At 39.4% G+C, this 27,864-nt stretch overlaps 3 protein-coding genes across 6 annotated transcripts; all 3 read left to right on the top strand.

Annotated features, from left to right (window-relative positions):
- The first annotated feature begins 1,641 nt into the window (after positions 1–1,641).
- sparcl1 (SPARC-like protein 1) lies at positions 1,642–9,535 on the top strand. Of its 3 annotated transcripts, none has more exons than XM_011475689.2 (11): positions 1,642–1,787; positions 2,592–2,647; positions 2,737–2,796; positions 2,926–3,891; positions 4,631–4,739; positions 5,391–5,512; positions 5,582–5,702; positions 5,790–5,926; positions 6,645–6,793; positions 7,273–7,421; positions 8,043–9,535. In XM_011475689.2, the coding sequence occupies exons 2-11, from the start codon at positions 2,594–2,596 to the stop codon at positions 8,069–8,071; spliced, it is 1,896 nt and encodes a 631-aa protein (XP_011473991.1). In that variant the 5' UTR covers positions 1,642–1,787; positions 2,592–2,593; the 3' UTR covers positions 8,072–9,535. The 3 variants fall into 3 exon arrangements, with proteins under 3 accessions (XP_011473991.1, XP_011473997.1, NP_001098371.1); XM_011475695.2 differs by having other exon boundaries at positions 2,589–2,647; NM_001104901.1 differs by having other exon boundaries at positions 1,676–1,787; positions 2,589–2,647; positions 2,743–2,796; positions 8,043–8,381.
- A 3,104-nt stretch (positions 9,536–12,639) lies between these two features.
- On the top strand, positions 12,640–14,081 carry LOC101161781. Its single transcript, XM_004065877.3, has 8 exons — positions 12,640–12,742; positions 12,832–12,846; positions 12,935–13,057; positions 13,155–13,226; positions 13,332–13,526; positions 13,611–13,676; positions 13,755–13,805; positions 13,907–14,081. The coding sequence occupies exons 1-8, from the start codon at positions 12,698–12,700 to the stop codon at positions 13,973–13,975; spliced, it is 636 nt and encodes a 211-aa protein (XP_004065925.1). The 5' UTR covers positions 12,640–12,697; the 3' UTR covers positions 13,976–14,081.
- A 3,704-nt stretch (positions 14,082–17,785) lies between these two features.
- On the top strand, positions 17,786–20,228 carry LOC101161536. 2 transcript variants are annotated; one of them, XM_020703309.2, is made up of 10 exons: positions 17,786–17,889; positions 17,998–18,063; positions 18,147–18,173; positions 18,277–18,324; positions 18,400–18,642; positions 18,735–18,791; positions 18,871–18,993; positions 19,753–19,782; positions 19,913–19,996; positions 20,083–20,228. In XM_020703309.2, exons 2-10 carry the CDS (start codon positions 18,004–18,006, stop codon positions 20,116–20,118), a joined length of 708 nt encoding a protein of 235 aa, XP_020558968.1. In that variant the 5' UTR covers positions 17,786–17,889; positions 17,998–18,003; the 3' UTR covers positions 20,119–20,228. The 2 variants fall into 2 exon arrangements, with proteins under 2 accessions (XP_020558968.1, XP_004065924.1); XM_004065876.4 differs by having other exon boundaries at positions 17,787–17,889; positions 19,750–19,782.
- The last annotated feature ends 7,636 nt before the right edge of the window (positions 20,229–27,864 follow it).

Below are 27,864 nucleotides of genomic sequence, written 5' to 3'. Positions count from 1 at the left end.
TGTTTTTGGATGAGGAGTTTTCCTTTCTGTTTCTCTACATTAAATGTCACAAACAGAAGAGAGTGGAAACACGGATCCCAGGTCAGGCCTTGAATCACTAAATCTGAGAGGATGCACACACGATTCTTAACAAAAAATAGTCAACAATCAGAAAGAAAATGAACAAACTTAGATGGATTGATGCCTTTTCACAGATAACACTGGAGGGGAAATGCTTATCCTTTTTTACCTTCTCAATTAAAGCAGATCCTTTAAAAATATCCCAACACTGTTCTCAGATTCTCAGATATTTGAGTTACGTACGGTTTTTAGAAACGCTTTACAATAGAGTTGCGATTACATAAATTTGCTACTTCCCCCTCTGTTTCAAGCTACAAATCAAAGTCTATTTGACAATACTTGTATTTAGTTATTACATTGTGACTTGTGTGTACTATATTTATGCTTGTGAGTAATTACAGCCAAGAAGATGGTATTATCATCAAATATCTTTGTATATTTTCTTTATTTTCCAATCAATGTATGACTCAATGTTTGAAATCGATTTGATGTATCTTCTTTATTGCATTATTATATTCTCAATGCTTGAAATAAATGAATAAATCAAATCTATTCAGATAAATCAAATTCTAATTGCAGAAGAGGTCACACAAAGGTTTTCTTTGGGTCAAATGTTTTATTGCTCAGAAGAAAAAACAAAAAAATGTTGTCACAGATGCTGATGTAAACTTTACTCTCAAACCAAAACTGCCCTTTCCATGACAAGCACTTTTCAAAACTTGGCTGATTAAAAACATTATTTTCTAAACCTTTATTTATTCCACTGCAGAAAGCCACAAACCACAGTTGAAAGGGTCAGTCTGTGCTTTTATGGAGTTTTCTTTTGTCTGTTACAGAGACCATCAGTGACCAAACCAAACTTATTTAGTCTAAAGCAGAAACCCATTCTGTTCTAAATGTGTCTAGATGGCTACTGTGGTGGGGGATTTACAGGCTATGCCAGCAAACGATAAAGACGAGGCAGCCAGCAGTCAAGTTCTAACACACAGGCCAAAGACACAAAATTTATTTCACAATATGTCCAGATTGGAGATCATGTTAAAGCATAACATCATATGAGACGAAATACTATTTATAATAGAAAAAAACTTCTGTTTTATATCCTATTCCATTGGCCTTTTGGTACAAAATTCTGTTTTTAAATGACAATGTTACAAGTCAGAACCATCTAATACTGTCAGTAGAAACACTTAGAATCTTAGGTACAGCAATTACGATTTTTACATTGACAGAGGCCTGTTATTACTCCATTGGATGGAGTGACATCTAATGGCCACAACAGTGTCGTTTTTATCGCTTTGTTTGAAGAGGCAGGATGCAGCCGGTAACGGCCAAAAGACATTTTAATATCTTCAAGAAGCAAAAAGTTAGTTGAATAGTATTTTGTGAATTTAGGGATGATTCTTGTTTTTTTTTCTTTCCTTTTTCTCTCGTTTCATAAAAAAATATATTATTCTAAAAATAAAAAATGTTTTCATTGATTCAAATTAAACTGAATTCAACTGAAAACCAACAGGGGTTTGAAATACGTCTCTACGTCTATGCCTTACCCCAAAGACCCTCCCAAAGTTAGCAGTGACATCGCAGACCCTGTGTGTTCAGAAGCCAGTTTGTGTGGAGTGCTTGTCTGGCCTTGAATACAAAAGCTCATCCTCACAGGTGCAACACTGGCACACATTGGTGTTTGTAAGGAATCTCTTTTCTTTTCCTGTGACTGCCAACTGCAGGTAAAGACTGACTAATCAAACTTTTAAAATGTTTTCTGGTGTAGTTTTTTTTTTTTAAATCTTTCTACTTTGTAATATTTGCGCATACAAATCTGCGAGAAACTGCAGTCTTTGAAACTGCTCTTGACATATATAGTTATGTACATTTATATTCTACTTTGCTGTTTAATGGGTTATTCTCTTTAGGGGTCGCTACAGTAAATATCACATAATATTATTTTTTTATATGTTATGACATAGCTAATAGACTGTTTATGGTTTTAACTGCATTTGTTTACTTTTGTTTTGTATTCTTACATGAAACAAGACTTTGATACCTATAACTAAAGAGAGCAAAAATGTCATTTTTGAAAATTAAGAAAGAAAAACATGCATTTCAGCTGTCACATGATATGCGTGCTTTTTTAAGCACCAATATTTTACAAAAGTTCAAAGATGGATGTCTGACTGTGACATTAAGGTAACTTTTGGATACCCATTCCCATAAAATATGCATTTTGCTGTTTTGTTTAGTGATTATTCTGCTGGACAGAACCCCACTGTCTGTATTGTTTTTGTCCAGAGTAGCGACACGTTTGTGGACATAGCCAACTTTTTCCAGTCTGGTAACTTCAGTTGTTGATTTTAGCCCTGATTGTGACTTTTCAGAGAGGGACACATCTCTGAGGTCTGTAACCCCGATAACAAGCTACTATCACAGCTCTGCTTTTTCTTATGAATGTGCTGGAAGCATACAGAAACAACAATTTTTGGCTTTGAGTGTCATGTATTTAAAAAATGCCTTCTGTATTTCTCTGTAAGCAGGCATGAGGACCTGCTTGGTGTTCATTTGCTTCCTGGTAGCAACCTTTGCCATGTCTGTGAGTGTCAAGATTGACAATTGAAACCTACAAAAACAAAAGGTTTTTGAGTTTAAGGGGATTTTTCATTGATTGCTGTTGTGTTTTAGGTGAAGGGCAAACATCATGGAAGACACAGGGGATTACAAAAGACTTCAATCAAGGAAAAGGTATGCAAAAAAATGTAACCAAACTATGTTGTCAAAAACATTGTGGAAAGTAGCTATTTTGTCACTAAATCAGACGTACATTGGTAAAATTCCACATGATTAAATCAATGTTTTCCCTCTCCTGTTAAGGATGGGATCACGGAGGAAGATAATAACCCACAAGTGTCCCCCACCTTAGTCCCCTTTGACGTCAGCAGCATGGAGAAGGAAGATGGAGAACCAAGCTCAGATAGTAACACCAGTGCACAGAAGATCAAGGAAGTGAATGGAAAGACAGACCAGAGCACGGCAGTCCTGATGAGTGAGGAGGAACTAGTTGATCTCCTGAAGAAAGAGTCAGAAGAAGAAGAGGAAGATGGAGAAGTGAAAGAGTTAGAGGATGAAGAGGCAGATACTAGCAAGGTGCTGAAGAAAACCAAGGGTAAAGGTGAGAAGAAAATCTCAGAGGAAAGCACAGAGGTAAAGGATGAAGAGGAAGTGAGGGATGAGGGCATGGAAGAGAAAGAGAAGGAGGGGGTCAAGGAGATGCTTCTTGAGAAAAAAGTGGAAAATCCTGCTGGCAGAGAAGAGAAGGTGGCCTCACCAGAGGAAACAGAGAGCAGCACAGAATCAGAGATCATAGCAGATCTTGATTATGCTGCTGACAGTGGAGTAGTCCGACCTTTGCAAACTGTATCAGCTGAAGTTATCACCTCTGCTCATGAAATCCAGTCCATTGCAAAAAAAGATGCATCCGATGATCAAAATAAAGAAGATCATGAGGCAGAGTTCCAGCAAGACATGCAAACCACCAGCGATGATGTGCACGATGACGACACTGCAGCCAAATCTGAAGAAAAAAGCACCAAGCAGGAAGAACCTCAATCAAATATCGACCCTGGGAAAGAGGAAGAGGCAGTCAAGGATGACAGCAAAGCTCAAACCAAGGCAAAGACAAGGATGCAGAGGAGAAACCAGCGAGCAAGAAAGCATTCTCCACAGAAGGATGAGGGGCATCCTGAGCAAACACAGAGCGAACAAGAGCCACAGGAGTCTCAGGAACCCGGCACCAGAGGCGGACTTAACAAAGCAAAGCGGAGAAGGGCAGAAAAATGGGTAAATATTTAATCCACCCATCCGTTTCTGAACTTGCTGTTTCCTTTATGGGTTCCTCGAGGTCACAGGAGCCAACTCCAGCTTTGTTCAGCTGAAGGCAAGGTGAACTTAGGACAAGGAGTGTGTTTAACATGATGCAGCTGTGCAAGAGTCAAATTGTTCAAGATAATTGTCAGTTTTCTTAAACAGATATTTTCCATAATCTAACTTTTGTTATGGTTTTGATAGCTATAGAAAAAACAGCGGTTACTTGAAAAGCACTTTTCCACATTGCTTTAAGGCCCAAAGTGCTTTACTGTCACAGCCACCCATGCACACACTGATCACACTGATCACACACTCCACTGTCCAAAACTGGCACCAACCTGTAACCATTAAGAGCAATTTGGAGTTCAGTGTCTTGGCCAATGACACTTTTGACACATGGACTGGCAAGGAGGAAACCAAACCAATGATCCTTCAATCAGATGTTGACCGTTCAATCACTGAACCACAGCTGCCCCTTAAACATTTAAAGAATTAAACTTTTTTTTTCAAACTGACCCACTGAGTCTTTAATGAAGACAATGGAAAAACTCTGGAGTTGCCAAAGTCAAGTAAATGTATTAGTCTGGCTGAAAGTATTTCTTATATTAACTTGTCTCTAAATATCATGGATGTGTGACTGTCCAAATGTTAAAAAAACAACAAAAAGTATTGCTTTTAGAAACAAAAATGTGTTTCTCTTCTTCTTCTTCAGGGTCATTTGGTGGGACTGAATCCAGTGCAGATCAGATCTTCAGTGAATCTGCACCCTCAGTCAAAGCCATCCGTCACAGGAGACATATACGTTGAAGAAAGCCTTACTGGTTAGAATTGAAAGTTGATGGAAAAAATCTGATTTTATTGATTTTAATTGACACATTTGTTATCTTTTTGACTTTTTTGATAGAAACTTTAAAAATAAAAATAAATGAAAATTGCTGTGATAACAAGCTCCTCTTATAATAACAATATAAGTGAACGACACCAATTTTTATCACCAGAACTTAGTAAATTATCGAATTAACATTTACAAATACTATCAAATACCTCAGATTTCAATGTGTTTGTGTATTTTGGGTTATTCTTTTGGGTTTTGTAATAATAGAAGGTTCTTCAGTAGAGTCTGGTCAGCAGTTTTGACCACTAATACACTATCCCAACAGTCCCACAAGGGAATTTGCTGACAAGGTTATTTTGCTAAAACTTCCGCATGAGTAGTGCCCGCTTTGCTTTACAGTCACTACCAAAACACAGCTCTGCAGGCTTAAGGAGTGAATAAGGGAGATCATGCTGAATTTAAACACCGCACTAGCTCCAACAGAGGAATGTGGAAGATGATGTGGAGCGTTCATAAATCATGGTCACTCAAGGGAATAAAACAACCAGTGAAAAAAACTTTCATTTTTCTAATGTAATGCTGTAATGTAACAATGTCAGAGTTAAAGTCCTTTTTATTATTATTATTTTTCTTTTAGATCCATGTTATAATTTCCGTTGCAAGCGTGGAAAAACCTGTAAGCTTGATGCAGACAACAAGCCACATTGTGCCTGCCAAGAACCGGCAGAATGTCCAGCCAGCACTAATACATTTGATAATGTGAGTATTTAGAAAAGTGCCAGTGACTGAACTTCAGAATTTTGCTTATATCTATTCCACTCCTTTCAGGTTTGTGGAACGGACAACAGAACTTACGATACATCATGCCATCTCTTTGCTACTAAATGTAACTTGGATGGGACTAAGACGGGCCACAGGCTCCATTTGGACTATAGTGGTCCATGCAAACGTGAGACCCAGCTGTTTCACTGACTAACCTCATTGTTCAGGATCAACCTTTCACACTGCTCTGTCTGTTTGTCCTGCTGTCCCTCAGTGATACCTCCATGTTTGGAGAATGAACTTTCCCAGTTTCCGCTGAGAATGAGGGACTGGCTGAAAAACGTGCTTCTGCAGTTGTATGAGCTTGACTCCATGTCACCTGGCTACCTCACCCCAAAACAGCGTTTCAAAGTAAGACTCATGACACACATTTTTTGTGTTATGAAAGTACACCACACTCTCCTGTTTGGTCCAGTACTTGTAAGTAGATATCATTTTTTCACCCTGGGATACAGCAATCCACCTAATAAATCTGAAAAAAAAAAAAATCAAGAGCCTTTTTCATATAAAAACAAAGAAATGAGGCTCTCAAACTGAGAGAGAGGCTCTCTCAGTTTGGTTTGAGTAAACAAAAATGAATTTTTAATGGGATTTTAATGACTGAACCTAAAAAAGAAATCAAAATAGAAATCCAAAGTTATTTGACTAAGTAACTTGTTGATCTGCAAATATTACATTACCTCCTGAAGGTTGGTCTGAACCCTTGTGCTATCCTAGGCACTTTAATGTTGGGAGTTGGGTCATCTAGACCCACTAGACAGTGCTCTGAACCTTTTTTCTTCAATGATTTGTGATCTTCACTGGTGTCCAGGGATAACATGAAATCTTCCACCTTTATCCACCTTTGTCATGGTAGGAAGAACATGTCAAAGTAAGGGTGGGGTCATCTAAGATAGCACAAGGGTTATTTGAGAAATAATCATATAAAACACCTTAAAGTACCAGATGTTTTTTGATTTGTATTGAACATTTAAAAAAAGGTTTTTCAAATTCCAAGTTTTGCGAAACCATGTAACGTTCTACTTGATTTACAACTTTAAAAGGTCAAAACAAACTCTTGATTTTGCAGGTCAAGAAAATCTTTGAGAATGAGCGACGCCTTCATCCTGGTAACCACACTGTACAGCTGCTTGCACAGGACTTTGAGAAAAACTACAACATGTACATTTATCCTGTCCACTGGCAGTTTGCTCAGCTGGACCAGCACCCTTCAGACAGGTACATTTGTTCGTCTGTGTTTAGGCTGACATTTCTTTTCCTTTTTTGTAACTCTCCGCTGTAGGTTTGCAAAAGTGTTGGTCTTGGACACAAGTGCTCACACACCAAAATACTTGTTTATCTAGGAAAGCTGGGTCACCAACTTCAAATTAAAGAACCACAGCAGACGTTATAATCTAAAGTCTTTGCTTTTTTACATATAGAAAGTGCTTTAAAAAAAAATCTTTAAGAATCTTTAAGGTATTTAAATCCTGTACTTGAAAATAATAGTATTAAAGAGTATATTTCCTTGAAACTGAGACCTTAATGAGATTGGTAATCAAAGAAATTAATCTAAAAAAGTTAAAAATACATTTTAACAACTCCTACTACGTTTTAAATGAGTTCATGTAATACAAAGTCAATCCTGATTCATGATAACAATTTTCTTGGGATGTAGCTAGATTAATCGTGACTCTCTTTTTGCTTAAACAACACAGGGTTCTGACCCACTCAGAGTTGGCACCACTCAGGGTCCCGCTGGTACCAATGGAGCACTGCACCTCGCACTTCTTCCAGAAGTGTGATGCTGACAAAGATAAACAGGTTTCCTTCAAAGAGTGGACCTCCTGCTTTGGTATCAAAAATGGTGAGTAGCAAATAACGGGACTTTCTAATTAACTAATGTGCCACTACGGCAGGGGTCTGCAACCTTTAATGCTGGATGAGCCATTTGGTCCAGCTTCTTGCTGATCAAAAAGCAGCAAGAACTGCAAAGTCCCACCTCACAGTTTAAAAATTTTTTTGCTGCCATTAAGCTTTTCATTTGTAAAATATGGCTGATGAATATTTGAAATAATTGAGTTATAAAAGTGTTGCATTTCTATTATATTACTATTGACAGCAGGACACACGTGCTCCTTCCAAAATAAAATACATGTGTCAAATAGTATCTTGATTCAATGGATTTATTTGCAATTACACATTGAGAACGTTGTCTCTTTACAGCGACCAGACAGAGTAAACCACTCTGACAGTAGATCAAACCTGTTACTATCATTTTGCTCAGTCATTTGACATGTGCATTTTGGAGGAATGGTAAGGATCTCAGTGCTTCTTGAGCACCTCTTCATGATTGGTGTTATGTCAGCTGTTTGTTGTTGTTCACCTTTCAGAATATACCTTCATTGGTCGTCACAACAATATTTTTTCGCTTACATGTTGATGTAAACTATCTTCTCTGTCCTCAACCCCCTTTTCTTTTTTGCAGATGATATGGATCCCAACTTACTTTTCTAAAAATGGATTCTGGACCTGTTGCCCCTCATAAAACTGTATAGCTGCTGGATGAATCATCTTGTTCTTGTCATGTCACAACACACAAATTCAGACGAAAAACATGACTGCACCTCCTGATATACAAATAATTATTATGGTTGTGGGTTAGGTTAAGCTTAGACATTTACCTCGGTTATCTGTACCCTGACTTGAGTTGCTAGGATTGTTGTATTACATGCAGAATTACCCTGTAACTCCTGACAGATTAGTTTAATTTTAAATCTGTGTTTTCTCTACTTCTGTGATTCAAAAATGGTGCTGCTTCATTAAACGCTGATGTGATCTTGTTTACTGTAGTTGACATTAAAAGTTTCATGGAAAACAAAAGCTTGTCTAATAATAGATTTGTGTTTCAAAATGCTCACTGAAAAATCCACCTGGTTTGTTAAAATGCTTTATTGTCATAGGTCGTTTCTGAATGCCTCCATGATATGAATGCAATCTGCAATCATGGGTTTGAAAATGCAAGTCATTCATATGTGGTGTCGGTTTGCCACTTCATAATGGATAATGGCGCTCTGTAAAGCTGCAAAGCAAAAAATATCTCCAAGCTTGGTCAGAGAGATTACTCGGATTTGTTGCTGTTCTGATTGGATACCTTTGGTGGATCACTGACTCACCTGTTTTCTATATAAGTGAGGAAAGAAGCAGAAGATCACCTGTTGGTAGTGTGCTGTCACAAAGCTCAAACATGTACTGCATACTGTGGATTATTTTCCAGATTCTTGTCGTTGTGGTGCAGGCCGATGTATCCTCAGGGAGTGCTGAGGCTCTTGCGAAAGCAGCAGCCAAAAACAATGGAGGAGCTGTGGGAGCAGCAGCCGCTGGCAATGGTGTCAACGCTCAGAATGGGGCTCCTCTCATTGGTGAAACCATTGCTCGCCTTCTCCAACTTGGCGGGTCTCTGTTCATCCAGCCAGTCGGAAACCCCGGAGGCCAGGCTCCTCTGCAGCAGCTAATTCCCCTTACAGCTCTCCAGCAAGGTGGGGCCAATGGAAATCTACAGGGGCAGATGGCTGGACAACCTGGCGGGGGACCTGTGATGGTGTTTGGTGTGCTGCCACAGAACAATGCTGGAATAGACCCTCGGCAAATGCAGATGATTCCAGTGGCTTTGCCAGGGAACCAGCAACTTCCAGGGGGTGCGGCTGCTGCTGGGCAACCGTTAGGAAGATTGAGATTCCAACGTTCGGTGGCAACCCGTCTCAGGAGGACGCAGTCTCCACTGATGAAGACAGCAGCCACCGAAGAAGAAAAAGACGATGAAGAAGAAAGCTCTGGGATGGACCCAGAGGAGAAGCATCTGAATCTAGACCACACAACTCCAAGAAGTGTCCCATGAGTTTTGTCTGTGCTGTTCGTAAACTACATGGAAATTACTGTCATCGACACAAGAAATAAATAAATAAATTGATGATTTCAGTTTAAAACTGCTTGTTTATTCTTTCAGTCTGAACATATACACCATTTGTCACTAAAATTATATCTATCTAAGAAGGATAAACCATGTAATCTTAAATAAAATCCCTCCCCACTGAGGGTTCAGCCCCAAAGATTGCAGTTATTTTGGATGGAGGAGAGAAAAGACGCACAAGCCTCTACGTACAGCTCAGTGCCACCTTGCAGCATGTTTACATAAGACTTCCTCGCTTTCTCTAGCAAATAAAGGGTTTTTATTAGAGCTTGTGAATAACAAAAAATGAATAACAAATCGTTATCTCTGTATTATGAAGCACAGAAAAAGGAAATAAAAAGGTGTGATTTCTACAGGAAAAAAATGGGATTCCTAATTGGAACAGCATGACAGTGTACAATTAAAGCTCCAGACCAGACTTCCCACGTAGTGTTTACCTGCCTGGCTGTGGGCTGCTCAGTCAGCAGCTGAAAAACCATTCCACAGACCAAATAATGAGACAACCACTCAGAGTGTTTCAAAACCTGTTGATAGGACGTGTATGGCTGGAAACACCTCACATTCTCCGGACAGGTCACCAGCTATTAGGAAAATAAGCAAACTTTCATTAAAGCTTTTAGAATAATCAGCTCCTTTGAAAAACTACTGTTTCTATCAAAACCCTTAAAGATAAAGATGTATCTGCAACTGGTGGGACTTTTAACATAAATCATATTGTTTTTAACTTTGACATTCAAAATTCAAACATCAGCCTCGACACTTATGCTCAAAATATGAGTCAAGGTAGATACACAGACTAAGAAATCATGATGTCTGCTCATACTCTATGTCAGGTATAATTTCTTAACACAAAAAGTGTAAACGCTTTCATTTCTCTTCTCTTTGGTTTTATTCATCAGACTGTTTCACGTTTATTTTTTTTAAGTTTAGATTATTAATCAGACTTTAGTTTCACTCTGCTTTTTTGTCTTGGTTAGAACTGGTTTGATTTGTCAATCTCAGCAGCTCCTTCTAATTTTGTTAATGAGTTTGTTTCTTTATTTTCTGTGGATCTGGTTTTAAATCTTATTTTCTCCTACTTTTGTTCTTGTTGTCATGATTCAGGATGTGGTTAGCACTCTCATCTCATAGCAAAAGCCCCTGATTCAAATCACAGGTGGGTTCTTTCTGTGGAGGTTTTCTACAGTATTGTCCATTAGCAAGGATAGGCTTTGTCAGCACCCTGGCTTCCTCCCACGGTCCAAAAACATGCTTCATGGGCTGATTGGGAACTCAAATGGCGTCCTTTGGTGGTGTGACTGTGTGCGTCTCGTGATGTTCTGGTTAACTGTCCAGGGTGTAACCCATCTTCGCCCAGAAGGGATAGACTCCTGCAGCTGACACTGCACAGGACTAAGTGGGCATGGAAGGTACATAGATTATTAGTCATGTTTCAGAACATTCACGGTGTTAAATCACGTTTCCTCATTACTCTTTAATTTTCCTGTAATTTTCTCCTCGGCAAACCACCCTCAACTTGACAAAAACCTCTTGGATCTGTATGAAAGTAGCTTCTGTGCCTTTTTAACAGAAACAACTATTATATGTATTTGGAAGTCAATGAATCATTTAATTTTTGCTTAAATTTAACCTCAGTGTTTGGTGGGATCAGTCATTAAACCCATTTGCACTTCCTTATAAAAACACATCAGGTTTCTCATCCATGGTCACCTCTATATTACCCTGTGTTTTTTTCTTTGCTATAAATATTTTAGTGTTGTTTAGTGATGATTTTTACCTGCTGGCAGGCTTGTTTTTCTATCTGGTGACTTTGTGAAACTCTTGTGGTTCTCAGACTTTTAGAAGCCAAAATCAAAATTTAATACCAGAAAATAAAGCTAATAAAGATTATTGTGTTTTCTGGTATCAAAAACTGGTGTTGTTGTTTGGTCATTATTTTAATTTTAATTCAATTTAATTGTGGTGTAAGTTAAAGATGTTCTTCTGTACTGTTGTACTATTTATTGTCACTTTGCAGACAAAATAATTTCCCCATTGTGGGCTGAAAAAAAGTCTTATCTTATCTTATCTTATCTTATCTTATCTTATCTTATCTTATCTTATCTTATCTTATCTTATCTTATCTTATCTTATCTTATCTTAAGTAAGGCTTTAAAATGTAATTTATGTTCCCCTGTGTTACTTACATTGTTAACACAATTACACTTAATAAAATTCCAAAAACTGATCAATCCAGGAAGTTTCTATTACATGAACATAGTCTGGTTTTATTCTAAGTATAAATGTTTCTTAATTCACTTGTTTTTCATTCAAACATCTGTACTTAACCCTTGTGCTATCTTAGATGACCCCACCCTTACATTGACATGTTCTCCCTACCATGACAAAGGTGAATAAAGGTGGAAAGATTTCATGTAATCCATGGACACCAGTGAGGATCACAAATCATTGAAGAAAAAAGGTTCAGAGCACTGTCTAGTGGGTCTAGATGACCCAACTCCCAATGTTACAGTCCCTAGGATAGCACAAGGGTTAATAATCAAGTAAAAATGTTTCTTAATAAATGTTTTTTTTAAATGACTAATTTCTTGAATAAGATTAAAATTAATCTCTACTGTAGTTAGCGAAGGGTCAACCTGCTTCTTGCATTGCAGACATGAATAAAAATAATATTATGAAATGTCACAAGCAGTTGGCCCTTTGCCTTTCATTGTGTCATTAGCAGAAAGCACCTAATAATAATGATGTCAGCTTCTAGCCATTCATGACCACAATCCACACCGTTTTAAGGCTTCTTGTAGGTTTTTGGTTAGTAAGTTTCACATATCCCTCTAACCACAAATCTCAAGACACTGACTCACTCAGTCATTTAGTTGTGGTCTCTTCGCTGAGTAAAGATTAGTGTAAGATGTGGAGAAGTCCTTTATCTCTATGAGGTAAAAGACAGCTTACACTCCTATAGTCCTTTAATGCTCTTATTGTTAAAAATTAAGATGTCACCTAACAAAATTCCTCTGACATGCAGGTGACAAACACACTGTCCCAAAAGGCTCTTTCTAATTGGCTCGTAATAATCTCTTGCACAGATAAAAAGCTGTTCCGAATACAGAGAGTTACCGTGTTCTTTCAAAAGTTTGAAGCGAGAGCACATTTGACTGATCCCAAGTGGCAGAATGAAGTTTCTTCTCTTTGCTGCATTCATAGCAACCATCAGCTATGTAAGTATAATTTACATATTAGTATTTGCGTTTCTTTACATCCTCGCTTGCTGATGGTATAATTTGTTTTATTTCCTTTTTTATTGCAGGTTAATGCAGGCAAGGTGAGATCAATGTGAATGTATTTATATTTTGCCCAGGATTTTAAATGATTTCATGTGAAAAACATACTTTTTTCTTTGGTCTGTCCAGACGGCAAGACTCTTGGCAGCCATGAATGCAGGAATGCTCAATAACATGATGGCAGGAGGTCTGAACCCCCCTTTGGTGGCCGGCGGTGGAGTGGGATTCATTGGACAGCCCCAGTTCGCTCAGGTGAGTGTGAGATGTTGTCATCTGAACTCAAACAGGAAAACAGATTCTTGATGTATAAATCAAATAAGAACACATTTGCAACAATTTGTCTCCTCAGTTTGTTCCTGGACTCCCCACCTTTGCCCTCCGTGGTCCTGTGCCTAATCTGTTCCCTGCAGCAGTCAATGGGGTCTTTAATAGAAATTACTTCCATCCATGTCACTTGTAATGGTGTAACTGTCTCAGAAAAGTAATAACTGAAAATAATCTTCATGCCTTTTTTGTTATCTACCAGGTTCCTTTCATGGGTGTTCCTCAAATGGCCCAAATGCCTCAAATAGGTCAAATGGCCCAAATGCCTCAAATGGGTCAAATGGCCCAAATGCCTCAAATGGGTCAAATGGCCCAAATGCCTCAAATGGGTCAAATGGCCCAAATGCCTCAAATGGGTCAAATGGCCCAAATGAACCCACCTCAGCAGCCTCAGATGGTACCTATTCTGTCACAACATTTATAACTAGTTAGAGATTTTACAATTGTTAGACAGACTCGTTCTCTTGTTTTGTTCGTTTAGGTAATGGGAGGCGGTGCCGCCCAGCAGCAGCTTCCCCTTCAGCCTGATCCACTGAGAAGATTCAGGGTAAGAAGTGATGAATCTGAAAAATTGACAGTCTGCATGTGCCACAAATACAATCTAAGTGTTCCTGTCTGTTTCCAGCGTCAGACTTTCAAACCTCAAAATAGTCTGAGATCCACCGTGGATCCTCAGGTAAGACTGAAAAACACGTGCAGAGATCAAGTGAGTGAGGTTAAAGTGCGTTTATTGGACCTCTATTGACAAATAACTACTGACTTCTTTCTTTATCTCAGATTGAGGTTCCCGCTGAGTCAACGGCCACAGCACCACCCTGTGTTGAAGAAAAACGTGCAATGAACTAGAATTGCTTCTTCAACACATCACAAGGAAGCATTTTTTTATGACTTTCTTTATGTACTTTCAATGCTTATGGATTTTTTGGGCATAATAAAAATTCTGATTGCACCATGTCTTCTGCTTATTGTATAATTAGTAATCTAATTAAAAAATTGGGATTTCTCTGATTTGATGCTCAGAACAGTCTCATTGAACTAAATGCACTCCAAATTTGATATCTGCTGCCACCTACAGGACAGCGAGGAAACAAGACAAATTGTCACAACAAATCATGATAGACATGAACACGAGAACTCAAAAATACTCACTCAAGATCATCCCAGATAATAATTGTAACCCTTATGCTATCCTATGGGGTCAAGATGACCATTGACGTGTTCTCCCTACCATGACAAAGGTGGATAAAGGTGGAAAGATTTCATGTAATCCATGGACACCAGTGAAGATCACAAATCATTGAAGAAAAAAGGTTCAGCGCACTGTCTAGTGGGTCTAGCTGACCCACCTCCCAATGTTAAAGTGCCTAGGATAGCACAAGGGTTAAGCAAGTAAGAAAAGTGTATCTATATGGCACTTTTCCCAGAAAGAATCACAAAGTGCTAAACATAACAGGTTAAAACAACATCAAAAACAGGATAAAACAAGAAAAAAAACCTATTACCCGGTAAATATAAAAACCTGAAATCATAAAATCTTGTCAATATAAAACCAACATTTGCTGTATTCAAAAGGTCTTTAGTTGTGTTTTAAAAACCTCGACTAAATCAACTGAGGATTAGGACAAATGGGTTCCATGAAATGCATTTGTCTATTTTTAAAATGTGTGTGGAGGACAACTAATAAAACTTGACCAGAGGTTTTAACCCTTGTGCTATCCTATGGGGTCAAGATGACCCTTGACGTGTTCTCTCTACCATGACAAAGGTGGATAAAGGTGGAAAGATTTCATGTAATCCATGGACACCAGTGAAGATCACAAATCATTGAAGAAAAAAAGTTCAGTGCACTGTCTAGTGGGTCTAGATGACCCACCTCTCAATGTCAAAGTGCCTAGGATAGCACAAGGGTTATGACAGGGGTGTCAAACTCCAGGGATCCCGCAGGTTTTCCAGAAAACACATTTTTTAAAAGGAAATCTGAAATTAACCCAGAGCCAGTGGAGTGCTGCTAGAACTATTGTGGGTCTAAAGATGTGCAGTGGAGTTCTAATTTTCCTCAAGACAAATAAGTTAATTTTGGCTTGAACAAGTAAAAAGATCTTTGCACTTCTATGATTGAATCCGCAATGTTTGTCACCCTCAGTCTTTCACTCAACAACGGCCAAGATAGGTTCCAGCAACCCAGTGACCCCCAAAGGAATCAAGCAGGTTTAAAAGATTGATAAATGTATGTCTCTCTGTCCAATCATCTAAAGTATAACACAAATAAAATGTTAAAACAGAAACAAATTGACTGAAATTTAAAACTGAGAGATCAAATGCCTAACATATTATTAGACCCATCAGGCAGTCAGTGCCTTACAGTCTAAAATGCAGAGCACGAATTTCCCAATGTGGGATGAATACAGTATAATAAATTAAAACATGAAAAATAAAATAAAATGATATATTTTTAAATAAACAAAATAGTTAGCAAAGACACATTCAGGTGTCACCCGAAATTACTCTTTTTTCCTGGTGGTTCATGTACATATTAATGCAGCTCATTTTCCTTTTTTTAACTTGTCCTGTCCAAAAGCTGAGCACACGGATAGCAGCTGAAGGACTGTTGTGTTGGACATATTTTACTGTTACAACAGGCGGTTCTGGATCTTCTAACACACTGGTGTGTATTTGTATAAACCCCTTTTGTGATTTAGGCTAAACTTTATTTATATTGATTACATTTGTTTCCATTTTTTGTTGTTGGACCGGACGGGAAAATAAAAAGAGGAAAAAAGGGAGGGATATTGAAAACAGGGGGTAAGGGCACAGAAGAAAGGGAGAAAAGGCTGAAAAGGAAGTCTGTACGATGATTACAGAGGTGGTGGTGGGGAGGGTAAAATCATAAAGCAGCAATATGCTGGAGGATTATCATCATTACTGTCTGGTGTAAGTGTAAGTCAAAAGGGGCGGGGTCTGTCCACGTATATACTCAAGTGTTACAAGCATACCTGCTTGCTCCATAAACCTTCGCATACAAACATGTCAACATGTACTTAACCAAACTAAGGTTCACACGAACATGTACATACAAACCAACACATGTAAAGCAGTTCAATCTGTCACATATACTATTTATATAAGGTGAGCTGACGCCTCTGCTCAGGTGGGTGTTTATGTTCTGCTGAGGTGGATGATAGAATGCAAAAAGAGGGAGAGCGCCCAGCAGTCCCCACACCAAGACCCCCGCTAAAGCGGTAGAGGCAGCCAGGTAGCCCTGGTTTACCAGATAGAGGGAACCTGGACCCCGGACCAGGGCCAGCAGGACCACCACAAAGGGCCCCAATGCCAAAGAGCAGGGAGGCACAGGAGCACGAAGAGTGCAGGTCCCAGCCCAGCCAGGAGGACATCCCTCAGCCCCGCCAGAGGGGCCAGAATGGGACCCCGACCCCAGACGAGCAGCCCACCACCACCCCGAAGCTCCGGGCAATCCCCCCCTTAACGATCCACAGGAGACCCGCCCCAGGCTCCAGGCAACCACCCTCCCACTTCATGGGAGGTCGGGAAGAGAGCAAGGCAGGGACCGTCCACCTCTGCCCATGAGGTGGACACCTAAGACAGGTGGTGGTCCCCGAGAAGCATAGAAAACTTGCATGACCAGGCTCACCCACAGTTGGAATGCAGGTCATTTTTATAAATAAGATTGTATACATTTTTTTGATGAGATATGACTTCTTTCTAACTTTTCCATCATGCAGGACCTGATAGACAAATATTTGCTCTGGTTGTAGAACACTAAACCACACTCTTTGCCTATGTAGTCAGCCAAACTCACAAAAAGCATTTTAAGTTACTTTTTCTAAAGTACAGCTTCACTGCTTAAATGCTGGGAGACTTCTCCTGCATCGTCTTACTTTGAGATCCAACATGTCCTGATTCAGCCTTTAAGGCGTCAGCCTTTATGGACTCTTGTGTATAATATCTTGAATGTACAGGGAAATAAAATTAAAGTATTTAAAAAAATGTATCTGTGTTTTAATGTTCTACTTTTGACATTTGAAACAAAAACGTCTTACTTTCAGTCACTTGTGCGTAGCAGATAGCATTTTTTCACAAATCTGTTTTAAAAAAAGCTGAACGATAAGTCAAACGTCACAAAACGCAGTGTAACAAAAACCCCACACTGAAGCTGAAGCAAGGTGCAAAGCTGCTTAGGACAACTATCATCATTTGCATCAATTCAGTCCAATTAGATTTCAACATCAGTCTAAGTATGATGAAAAAGCAGTGACAAGTGTCTGATCACAAGTTTGCTCCTGTTTTTCTCATGACATGTCAACATTTCTAATGGCTATAATTACATGCTGAATTGTTAGAAATGCAAAACTGATTGTTGCTAAGAGGAGAACACATGGAAACATGTCTACAACCTTTAGTTATTGCACTAAGTGGGCTGGTAAAAGGACAATGCTAATCTGTTAATTTCACCAACACTGGAAACAAGTTTAAAGTCTTTCAGCAGAGTTGGGAATAACTTGGCCCAGAGCATGACTTGATGTTTGGAGACATGACTTATGCATAATAACATACTTACCTGTCCTGTGTTGTAAGTGTCTGAGTCTGCTGCTTTAAGGACTGTCTGTCACTCTGACCGCACATTGTCTGGATGAGTTGTTGGTGAACTTGAGTGGCTGTCGTGTAGAGAATTTAAAAGCCATCCAGGCGAGATGAGGAGGCAGAGAGAATAGGAAAGAAGAGCCAGAGCAACCCTAAGATAGGTTCGTTAACACTCATAGAGCAAGAGAAAGCATCTTTTTCTCTGCAGTTTGGATAAGAATTTTCATAGTATTTGTTTGAAACAAGTTTCTTATTTCAACTTTCTCAAGGACATCATGAAGCTGCACGCTGCCCTTCTGTTGATCTGCCTTTTCAGAGCAAGCCTTCCTTTGCCTGTAAGTTATATTTCTACGTAATGCATGTGCATATTTTGACATGTCATTGTACAGATCGACTAACTTGTTGATGTTTATTCAAGGTACTTATTGCCAGCAATAGCAATGAGGTAATTTTTAAAGTATCTATCACTATTAAAGCCCTCGTTTCTAACTATGTGCATACAAAAAAGTCAGATTCCCTTTTCTTATCTAAACCATTTGTGTGTTCAGATATTGAGACTCAATGGATTAACCCTTGCAGCTCTTGGACAAGCTCAGGTATGAGACTGCATGCTTTCTCTGCATGATGCCTTCTCTCAGATCTTAGAACTCACCTGTGTGCTCCTCTTTCAGGCATCATCCCTGTTACCCCAACTTGTTCTCCAGCAGCCTGATTTGTTGCTGACCCATCAGATGCTGAATCTAAACCCCCAGATAGCAGGTCCATTTGGTCCCCAGGGTCCACAGCTGCTGCTCCCGAACCAGGGCGGGCAGGTGACATCCGTGTTTGTTCCAAACGGTCAGCAGGAGCAACTTGGACCTCAGCAGGATCCCAATAATCCCAACATCCCTCAGCAAGCCCAGAACCCAGTGCAGGTAATAAATTCCATGATTGTAAAACAATACCTTGTACCTACACTGTGACTGGAGCTTTGAAGCTAACCAAAATTAATTTGACATGTTCTCAGATGTACCCATCATTTCAGTACCCATCTTTTGGGTTCCCTCAGTTTCCCAGACAGCAGGTAAATTACACACTAAGTGGGGATACAAAAATTAATCTTGAGAGAGTTCATCACTGATGTTGGTCCCTTTCATTCGCAGGGCTTTCGCTATTTTGTTCCATCTTACGGTTATCCGCAGCAGAGGAATCCTGCCATGCTCCAACCCAACAACGGACAGCAGAACCTGGACAGAACCACCCAGAGACCTCAGCTCCCCCTGCAGGTCAGACATAAAGGAGACCATGAATGTTTGAAAATCAAAGATTTCAATGTTTTTTTTTGTCCTTTTAATCAACATACAGATATTAGTGATGAAAAGGGTCAAATAAAATAGTACATTGACTTTGACCTAATTCATGTTTTGGAGTTTCTGAACACGATGATGAGTCAAATTGTTGACCACGGGATAGTAATACTCTGTAATTGTGGACATTGACTCATAAAGCAGTGATGGCAATGGCAGTTCTTTATTATAACAACACCAACATGGGTTTCTGTGGTGCTCCTGGATTTTTGACAGTGATAAATTATGCTTACTAAACTTTTTTTTTTAACTTTAACAATACATTCAATCCTATTTTCTCAGACTGGCTCTAGTTATATTTACATTATAATATTTTTGCATATCATAGCTGAAATCTTTATTGGTCTGGATCGTTAGTTTACTTTACTTTTGAAGCATCCTTGTCATTTGAGTTTTCGCGCATTCAAAATTTTCCTCCCTACATTCATTTTATGAAGTGGCTGTATTCCTTTTGGGGTCATGAGGCTACCGGAGCCTGTCAACATGTTTTTTTTTTTGGAAATTCCAACAGTTTGGAAATTTTGCTTTTATCACTGAACCAAAAGACAATTTGGCGAATGTGAAGAGTTTCAGAAATAGTAGTAACATCAACATTTAAAATGCATCAGTGCTGTGTCTGCATCTGACTGTATGTGTTTGTTTTTCATATATTTTCTTGCATCTCATAAATTTTAGCAGGGTTCCAAGCCAAAGCTACAGACGGAAAGGGTGAGTTTTTGACTGAACTTGCGTTGTAATTCAAACCAACCAACTGATGGACAGTTTAAAACTCAAGAATGTTTATCAGTTTGACTATCCTGCTATTTTACAACATGGTTAAATTCTATTTCATTGTCAGACATGGCCCGCCGGGACACAAAAAGAGTCCTCTACAGTTCCTCCTGATCCTCGAGGTGACGCAACTGGTCCTGGGACTGATGAGGTATATTCGCACAGAAAAAAAGTCTCATTCTTTTTCTGAAGGTATTTCCTTTTTTTTGACTTAGCTGTCTTTTTTCCCCTCACCAGGGCAATGTCAACTTCCCCTTCCTGTTTGAGCCATAAAGGAAACCTGCTAAACAAGTGAAGCATAAAGCAAATGCTGAAACCTGACTGAGACTTACTGGAAACTGCATGCTTTTAATATATATAATAAAGAATGTCATCAAATATGATGGTGTGTGCAGTATTTTTTTTTATAATCATAAAATTATAAACCAAAATGTTAGGCATTTCTTCAAGATTCAAAGATTCAAGATTTAAAGGGTTGATTGTCATATGCACAGTAAGAAACGGGTTTCCCTGCACAATGAAATTCTTTCTTTGCTGTCTGCTCTGAATGCCAAAAAGTATAGAGGAAAATTCATGCACAACATACACACAAAAACACAAGATGTCGAGTGGCAAATTCTAAAACTGCAAATGTGCAAATGTGATAATAACAGTAGCGAACGGTGAGGATGTGCAAGGGTGTGCAAGGTGCAGTTTGTTGTTTCAGACTCCTGTCAGCTGTTAAGGAATCTGATGGCAGAGGGAAATAAAGAGTTCTTGAGTCTGGTGGTCCTGCACTTCACACTCCTGTACCTCCGTCCTGAGGGGAGGAGAGTGAACAGACCTTGTTGCGGGTGGGTGGGGTCCTTGACTATGGAGGCAGCTCTCCTGCAGACCCCACGTTTGTATATGCTCTGCAGCGATGGAAGAGGAGTCCTGATGATCTTGGATGCAGTCTTCACCACTCTCTGCAGGCGTTTGCCGTCCATGGCGGTAGAGCTGCCGTACCACACTGTGATGCAGCTGGTCAGAATGGACTCAACCATGCAGCTGTAGAAGTTGCTGAGGATCTTTGGGGACATGCCGAACCTCCTCAGCCTCCTCAGAAAGTAAAGCCGCTGATGAGCTTTCTTCACCAGCTGTGACGTGTTTAGTGTCCAGGTGAGGTCCTGGCTGAGGTGGACCCCCAGATATTTGAAGCTGCTCACCCTCTCCACTTCCAGACCCTGGATAAGAAGCGGCTGATGAAGGTTCTTTATCTCCTTCCTCATGTCCACTATCATCTCCTTTGTCTTGTCTGTGTTGAGGGTGAGGTTGTTGTCCTCACACCATGTCACCAGACTGGCCACCTCCCTCCTGTAGGCTGCTTCGTCCCCAAGCTGGATACATAAGAAAAACACAACAAAACAAATTTATTCCACTTTCTCAGTTATTGTCTTAATAGTTAAGAGACTTTTATTTACTTTACTTTTACAACAAAATGAATCATAATATCTGTGTTGACATAAATTCAAATTATAACAACGTTTCACCTTTTTTGTGTGGGTGTGGGAATCCTGTTCTCAGTGTTTGAACTGTCGCCTGGCAGAGTGAGCAGCAGTCACAGCAGTGCAACCCAACAATCTAACTCTGCTCATTAAGGATAGCACAGATTTTTGCAAGCAGTCTCATTTTGCCTCAAATCCCACCTGGGGACACCGAGGTTTATGTTCTCTCTCTATGCATGTATGAGTTTTCCCTGCTTACCACCTCTTTTCAAAACTTGTCCTGTTAGGTTGACTGGTGACTACTGCAAGTTGGAAATCTGTGTTCCTATTTGGCCCTTTAACCCTTTTAGGTTTGCTACTAAAGTTTAAGGCTAATCCTTCCTGGCAGTTCTTGTTACAATCCCCACAGTAAAAACTCGAGCCTGCTACTTTTCTACAATTCTGTTGAATTTTTGCTCCTCCTCAGTTCTCCCAAAGGAGCTCACAGTTTTATGAATGTTGTCAAATTAGCCAAAATTTGTTACTTTTTTTACTTACCAAAAGCATTGGTTATTTTTTAGATATCAGCTGGAATACTGTAGATAGTATAGAAAAATCGAAGAATGGAAAGTATGAAGTGTGGAGCTGAAAAAATCTCACAAGGGGGCGCCATTTACATCTTGGATCTCAAACAGTGAGAGGTGGGGAGTGCCAGAGCATGCGCCTCATCTGCGCAGACATTACAAATGACAGAGTCCACAACCAGTTTTAGATTGAATATTGAGAACAGGTACAGGAAACTCATCAACCAAAATTGTTTGGTAGAATTTAAAACCCTTCACTGACATCTTCCAGACCAATTTATGTTTCTGTCTTTTTTTTTATATAAAAAGCAGAGTAAACTATAAAAAATGATCTTATGGATGTTTTTGAGTTGCAGCAAAACATAATAACATAACAAGTACATGAAAATGTAGACTGCGTTTCCTTAGTACATTTAAACGATAAGAATGGCTGAAATGAGTAAAGTTAGGTTTTGTTTGGTTGCTGCCATGAGTAACATGACAGTCTGCCCTTCAAGTACCTGTTGTGTTTTGAAATTGTTGCTGGTGGCTGAAAACAACAACAATAGAGTTCCTTTTTGACTTTGTTTAAAAAAAATAGTGTGTGAGTATTATACTTTCTTGTAGGGATAACATTTGTTTTCATAATGTAGCTAATAACATGAACACATAAAAAAGATGCAGCCATGTAAATTCCTTGCAGCATCCTTATCAACATATTTATATAGGTGAGTTTTGCTGCTATTTGGACCAAAACGTGCTTAGCCAAAAATTACCAGAAAGAAAATCTATCTTGCCAAGATGTCAATAAAGATTCTCAGTTATCCAGGTGACACTGTCTTGAATTTGAGCCATGACATCTGTTACTTTCATCCATGTTGCCTGGATGAGTAGCAAAATATTGCAAGGAGGGAAAACATTAAATCCAGCTTTTATGACTCAACTTCAAGACATCTTAGATATTTGATTGTCTTTAGTTAATTAATAGCAACTCCAAACCAAAACTTTTAGTTCAGCACTGCAGGACTGCTTTGAGACAACACAATGGGACATTTTCAGGAAAGCAGCAACTTACGATAATCAAATCAACTTAAATCAAAGTTTATTTGAATAGCACCTTTAAAACACAAGGCTTTCAATAATGCGGTTGGTGATGATATCACTGACCTGTAGGAATACACGGTGTTTGCCACTGACTAGCTTAAGAAATGTGTGGATAACGTGACAGTGGTCAAGACCACCAGGAAGAAATCAAATTACAAACCATGGCTAACAGGAGAAGTACGTTCCTTGTTGAGAGTCCGGGGCAAGGCATTTAAATCAGGAGATGCAGCAGCATATAGTCTGGCAAGGAAAAACCTGTCACGGGGGATTAGAGAGGTGAGGAAGCTGTATACACAAAAACAATATACCAGAATAATCTCACTCTACTGGAGGAACTTCTACGCCCAGTTTGAGGTAAACAACACATATGCTCCCGCTGTCATCCAGCGACACAGCATTGCAGCTGCTGACTGCTGAGGTGAGGAAGGCTTTCTCCACTGTCAATCCACACAGAAGCAAACTCCCTGGACAGGTTCTGTGAGGTTGCATGGAGCAACTGAAAGATGTCCCCACCAATATCTTTAACGCATCACTCAGGCAGGCATTTGTGCCCACCTGTCTGAAAACTGCTGTTATTACTCCAGTCCCAAAGAAGTCAAATCCAGCCTGCCCAAATGACTTTCACCCCGTGTCCCTCACACAAGTTGTGACCAAATGTCTACAGCACTTGGTCCTAAAGCACATCAAGAACATTCTCTCAATCAATAAGGACCCCTTTACAATTTGCATGTAAAGCTAATCAATCCACGGAAGATGCCATCTCCACCACTCTCATCTGGTCACATCTGGAGAGGAAAAGAACCTGTGCTAGAGTCCTCTTCATCGATTTCAGCCAGGCTTTTAACATGATTATTCTACAGCAGCTGGTGGAGAAGCTGAGGCTACTTAGTGTGGAAATCGCAATCTACAATTTGCACACTGAGCTTTCGGACAGACCGGCTGAAGACATTCAAGACACACATCAAGGCCCATCTCAGTGAGCACAGGCTCAACACAAGGGTGTGTCCTAAGCCCACTGCAGCTCAGTCTGCTCACGCACGATTGTGATTCAGCCCCAACTGCATTGTTAAGTTTGCAGATGACACAACAGTGATCGGTCTCATAAACAACAATGATAAGTCTGCATAAAGAATGGAGGTGGAGCAGCTAGCAGTGAGGTGTAAATCCCATAACCTCCGGATCAACGTGGACAAAACAAAAGAAATGTTGATCAACTTCAGGGCATCTGGCAATCACCACAACACATATCTGACCATAAAAGGAGCTGCTGTTGAGAAGTGGAGAAGGTCAACAGTGTCAAGTTTCTAGGGGTGCAACTCACTAATGGCTTGTCTTTCTTCTCAACCAACTCCACAATGGTCATCAGGAAAAAACAAAAGCCCCTCCATCTCCTCCAGAGACTCATCACCATCTACAAGGGCGCCATTGAAAACATTCTGACACAGAGCTTTACATCCTGGTTTGGCAGCTACTAGGTTCAGGACAAACAACGGCTCAGCAAGATTGTTAAGTCTGCGGGCAACATTGTTGGTGCACCTCTCCTGTTCCTGGGGGAGTTATACGAGCAGCGCTGCATACGCAGAGCAACCTCCATCCTTACGGACCCTCAGCACCCGTCTCGTGTACTGTTCCCCCTCATGCCATCAGGGGAGAAGTTAAGGAGTATCAGCTGCAGATCTAGCAGGATGTTAAAAAGCGTCATTCCACAAGCTGTGAGGCTGCTACAGCTACTGTTGTCCTCATTCATACATGCTCTCACAAACTCCACACCGCAATAAGACCCATTAGATTACCCCACCATCCACACCACCCAGATACACAATATATGCCTATGGACCCTCACAACCAACCCTCTCATAAAAGACTGCTGCTGAATGTACATACTCACTGTATTGATTGAAGACTGGCTTTAATACTGAATGCTGGCCTTTATTTTATTGCTGTTTTATTCTAGTTGATTGCTATTTTTCTCTGCTTTTATTCTATTTTATTGCTTTCTTTTTTTGTACTGTCATAATATTGAGGAACAACAACTCACCTGTGTATTGTGTGTATTCCTCTGCAAATACAATGAGTGAAATGACAACAAACAAATCTTGAATCTTAATGTTTCCCCAAACGTTTTTTTTCCCTTTCAGTCTAAATGCTGCTTGATTTATCTCCAGATGACAGAAAAAACTTAAAGACCTTTCTATTTAAGGTAATACTAAAGTGTAACTCTGCATAATTCAAATTAAGACCTATCATCACTGGCTACACATTGGATAATATAAAATGCCATCCAAGCAGCACATTATGAAGCTTTTTAAATTAGGGAAAAATATCTCACAGGAAACACAACCCATGTCCACCTCTGAATTCTTTCTTTTCTTATAAAAACAAATAAAAAAACTGTTTAATTTTATGATTTTTTCAGTTAATAGTTAAAGTATCTTTACAGTGTATTATAGTTAGTTATCTTGCGGCCGGTTTAGCTCATGCTGGTTTGCGGCACCTTCCGTCCGTGAAACCAGGGTTCGACTCCGGGCTGCTCCCTGTTCCCTTCTCTACCTCTGTGCCGGTCCCAAGCCCGGATGCTTTGAGAGGGTTGCGTCAGGAAGGGCATCCGGCGTAAAACATTGCCAAGTTTACCATGCGACTTGTTCGCTGTGGCGACCCCTGATGGGAAAAGCCGAAAGGGAAACAACATAGTTAGTTATCTTAATATCTGTTTTTTATCTTCCAAACTGTTCAAAACACACACAAACATATATAACATATATTCCTCATACTGACATTTTACAGGCATAACATAATAGATGGAGATGAATGATTTGCCACGGCGACCTCTAAAGAGAACAGCTGAAAGCTAAAGCAGATGAATGAAGTATTCTGAAGTTAGACAGTTGGTTGATCATTGTACTTTCCTTTAATTAAAACTATTGATTTACATTTTCCTATTTGATTGTTTTTTTTTTAATTTATTTTGTCTTTGACAAGTTTTCATTTCTATATGTTGCCTTGCCCTGGCTATGGGTTACTTGTGGAATGTTGTTTAGGTAATCTGGTCCAGCCTGGACAGCCATTTGATTATGTGTTATGTTCATGCAGTACTATAAATTCTCAAAATGTGACCCTCTTTCAGTTTTTTATCTTTCAGTCAGACAAACTCATGCAGTAAAATATTTATTTTCACATCCTTAGTTTCACATTCTTAGTTGGCATTCACAATCTTTTCATTTGGCATAAGGCTCCGTACAATTCCATGAGATAATTTTTCCATAAAACCTTTGGGTGATAACCCCGAACGGACCCTACAGGTGGTAGCCAGGGAGGAGGGTGGGGCGACGAATGCAGCGCTGCGGTAAGGAAGAGAATGAACGGCTGCACACCTGGACTTAAATAGGACGCTGAACAGGTGAGTTAATTAACTACCCGCCCTGGGGGTGGGAGGGGGGGGGGGGACCGAAGCAAAATACTGCAGAGTCTGCCTTCCTGAAAGGCGAACTCGTTCGCTTATTTATTTGCAGCAAACTAACAGCTGCTTGACAAAACCAAAACTTCAGAATCCATCGTGGCAAGCGAGGCGTTAGTTATTCTAGTGATTAACTATTGCAGTTGTTTTAGCTTATGTCTCAATGTATCAGTCCCACACAGTATTGCAACTGTTTTAATGACACATAAGCTGTCGGGTGTTAAATAATATTGAGACTTTGGTTCCATGAGCAGACGTGGCAGACACATTAGTTTATTAAATTTCATCACAGTTTGGGGATTTTTCACAGACATTTCTGTCAGATGAAGTTCTCTTGGTCATTTATGATCTGTTGTTTGACCAACATTATATGACGACTTTAAAGAAACTGTGACAGTTCTAAAAAAAAAACAAAAAAAAAACAACTCTCTGGTCAGCACGGTAATTGGAAAAATTATTGAAACAAAGAGCATAAACAGAATCTGCAAAAGCAGTTGGGCAATTCCTATTTAAATTTCTATTTAATCATCACCAAAGAAAGTACTTAAATGGATTGGATTTTCTCATTTCTATAGACTTGATGCAGTTTTGTGATGCAGTTTTTACTGATAGGTTTTCTTGCAGTAACTTTGAGCTATGATTAAACATTTAAATAATTATTTTATTCATTTATACATTTTTACCAACCGTCTGAAGCAGATTTATGGGCAAATTCACACACAGAAATCCCAAACTCTTCAAATTCACCTTGAAACGCTTTTTATGAAGCAACTCCTTCGTTACCCAGGCAGTGTGTTTGGGATCGTTGTCATGCTGAAAGACCCAGTCACGTTTCATCTTCACTGGAGTGTCTGGAGTGTGACTATTTGAGGTTTTATATAGATAACTAGTTCAAACAGGTGCCATTTCTACAGGTAATGAGTGGAAGACAGAAGTTCATATACAGAGAAGTTACAGGTCTGTGAGAGCTAGACACCTTGCCTGTTTCTAGGTGACCAAATACTCATTTCCCCACATAATTTACAAATAAGTTCTTTAGAAATCAGACGATGGGATTATCTGGATTTTCTTTTCTCATTTTGTCTCTCATGGTTGAGGTTTACCTAAATACCTGAAATGTACACATCTGTCTAATCTTTGTAGGTGGGAAAACTTGCACAATTGTAAATAGATAAAACAATAAATATAATAAAACAAAGATTTGGATTTCAAATTTTCACAAACCTTTAATATTTGTTAAAAGACAAGATTTAAAGGTGCAGGTGTCATCAGTGAGAAAGTCAAGGTGAGGTCAGGAAGAGATATAAGCATTTCCCAAATTACAATTTTTGTGCCAAATTTAACATGGAATGAACCAGCTTGTAAAATCCCTACAGCGTGTGAGCATTAACAAAAACAAACACAAATACAAACTCAATTAATTGTAAAAAGAAACAAACTAATGAGAGCAAAC

The sequence above is a fragment of the Oryzias latipes genome, chromosome 1 (assembly GCF_002234675.1).
Source record: "Oryzias latipes chromosome 1, ASM223467v1".
Classification (NCBI taxonomy): domain Eukaryota; kingdom Metazoa; phylum Chordata; class Actinopteri; order Beloniformes; family Adrianichthyidae; genus Oryzias; species Oryzias latipes.
Note: the sequence above shows the minus strand (reverse complement) of the source record. Positions and strands in the feature narration are given on the sequence as shown.

Excerpts from the sequence above, each read along its gene's own strand:
- sparcl1 (XM_011475689.2), top strand. The coding sequence starts at position 2,594 with ATGAGGACCTGCTTGGTGTTCATTTGCTTCCTGGTAGCAACCTTTGCC. Across the intron at positions 2,648-2,736 it reads TAGCAACCTTTGCCATGTCT|GTGAAGGGCAAACATCATGG; the intron begins GTGAGTGTCAAG and ends GTTGTGTTTTAG. Across the intron at positions 5,513-5,581 it reads GCACTAATACATTTGATAAT|GTTTGTGGAACGGACAACAG; the intron begins GTGAGTATTTAG and ends CACTCCTTTCAG.
- LOC101161781 (XM_004065877.3), top strand. The coding sequence starts at position 12,698 with ATGAAGTTTCTTCTCTTTGCTGCATTCATAGCAACCATCAGCTAT. Across the intron at positions 13,058-13,154 it reads GACAGCCCCAGTTCGCTCAG|TTTGTTCCTGGACTCCCCAC; the intron begins GTGAGTGTGAGA and ends TTGTCTCCTCAG. Across the intron at positions 13,677-13,754 it reads ATCCACTGAGAAGATTCAGG|CGTCAGACTTTCAAACCTCA; the intron begins GTAAGAAGTGAT and ends GTCTGTTTCCAG.
- LOC101161536 (XM_004065876.4), top strand. The coding sequence starts at position 18,004 with ATGAAGCTGCACGCTGCCCTTCTGTTGATCTGCCTTTTCAGAGCAAGC. Across the intron at positions 18,174-18,276 it reads TTGCCAGCAATAGCAATGAG|ATATTGAGACTCAATGGATT; the intron begins GTAATTTTTAAA and ends TTGTGTGTTCAG. Across the intron at positions 18,994-19,749 it reads GACCTCAGCTCCCCCTGCAG|CAGGGTTCCAAGCCAAAGCT; the intron begins GTCAGACATAAA and ends CATAAATTTTAG.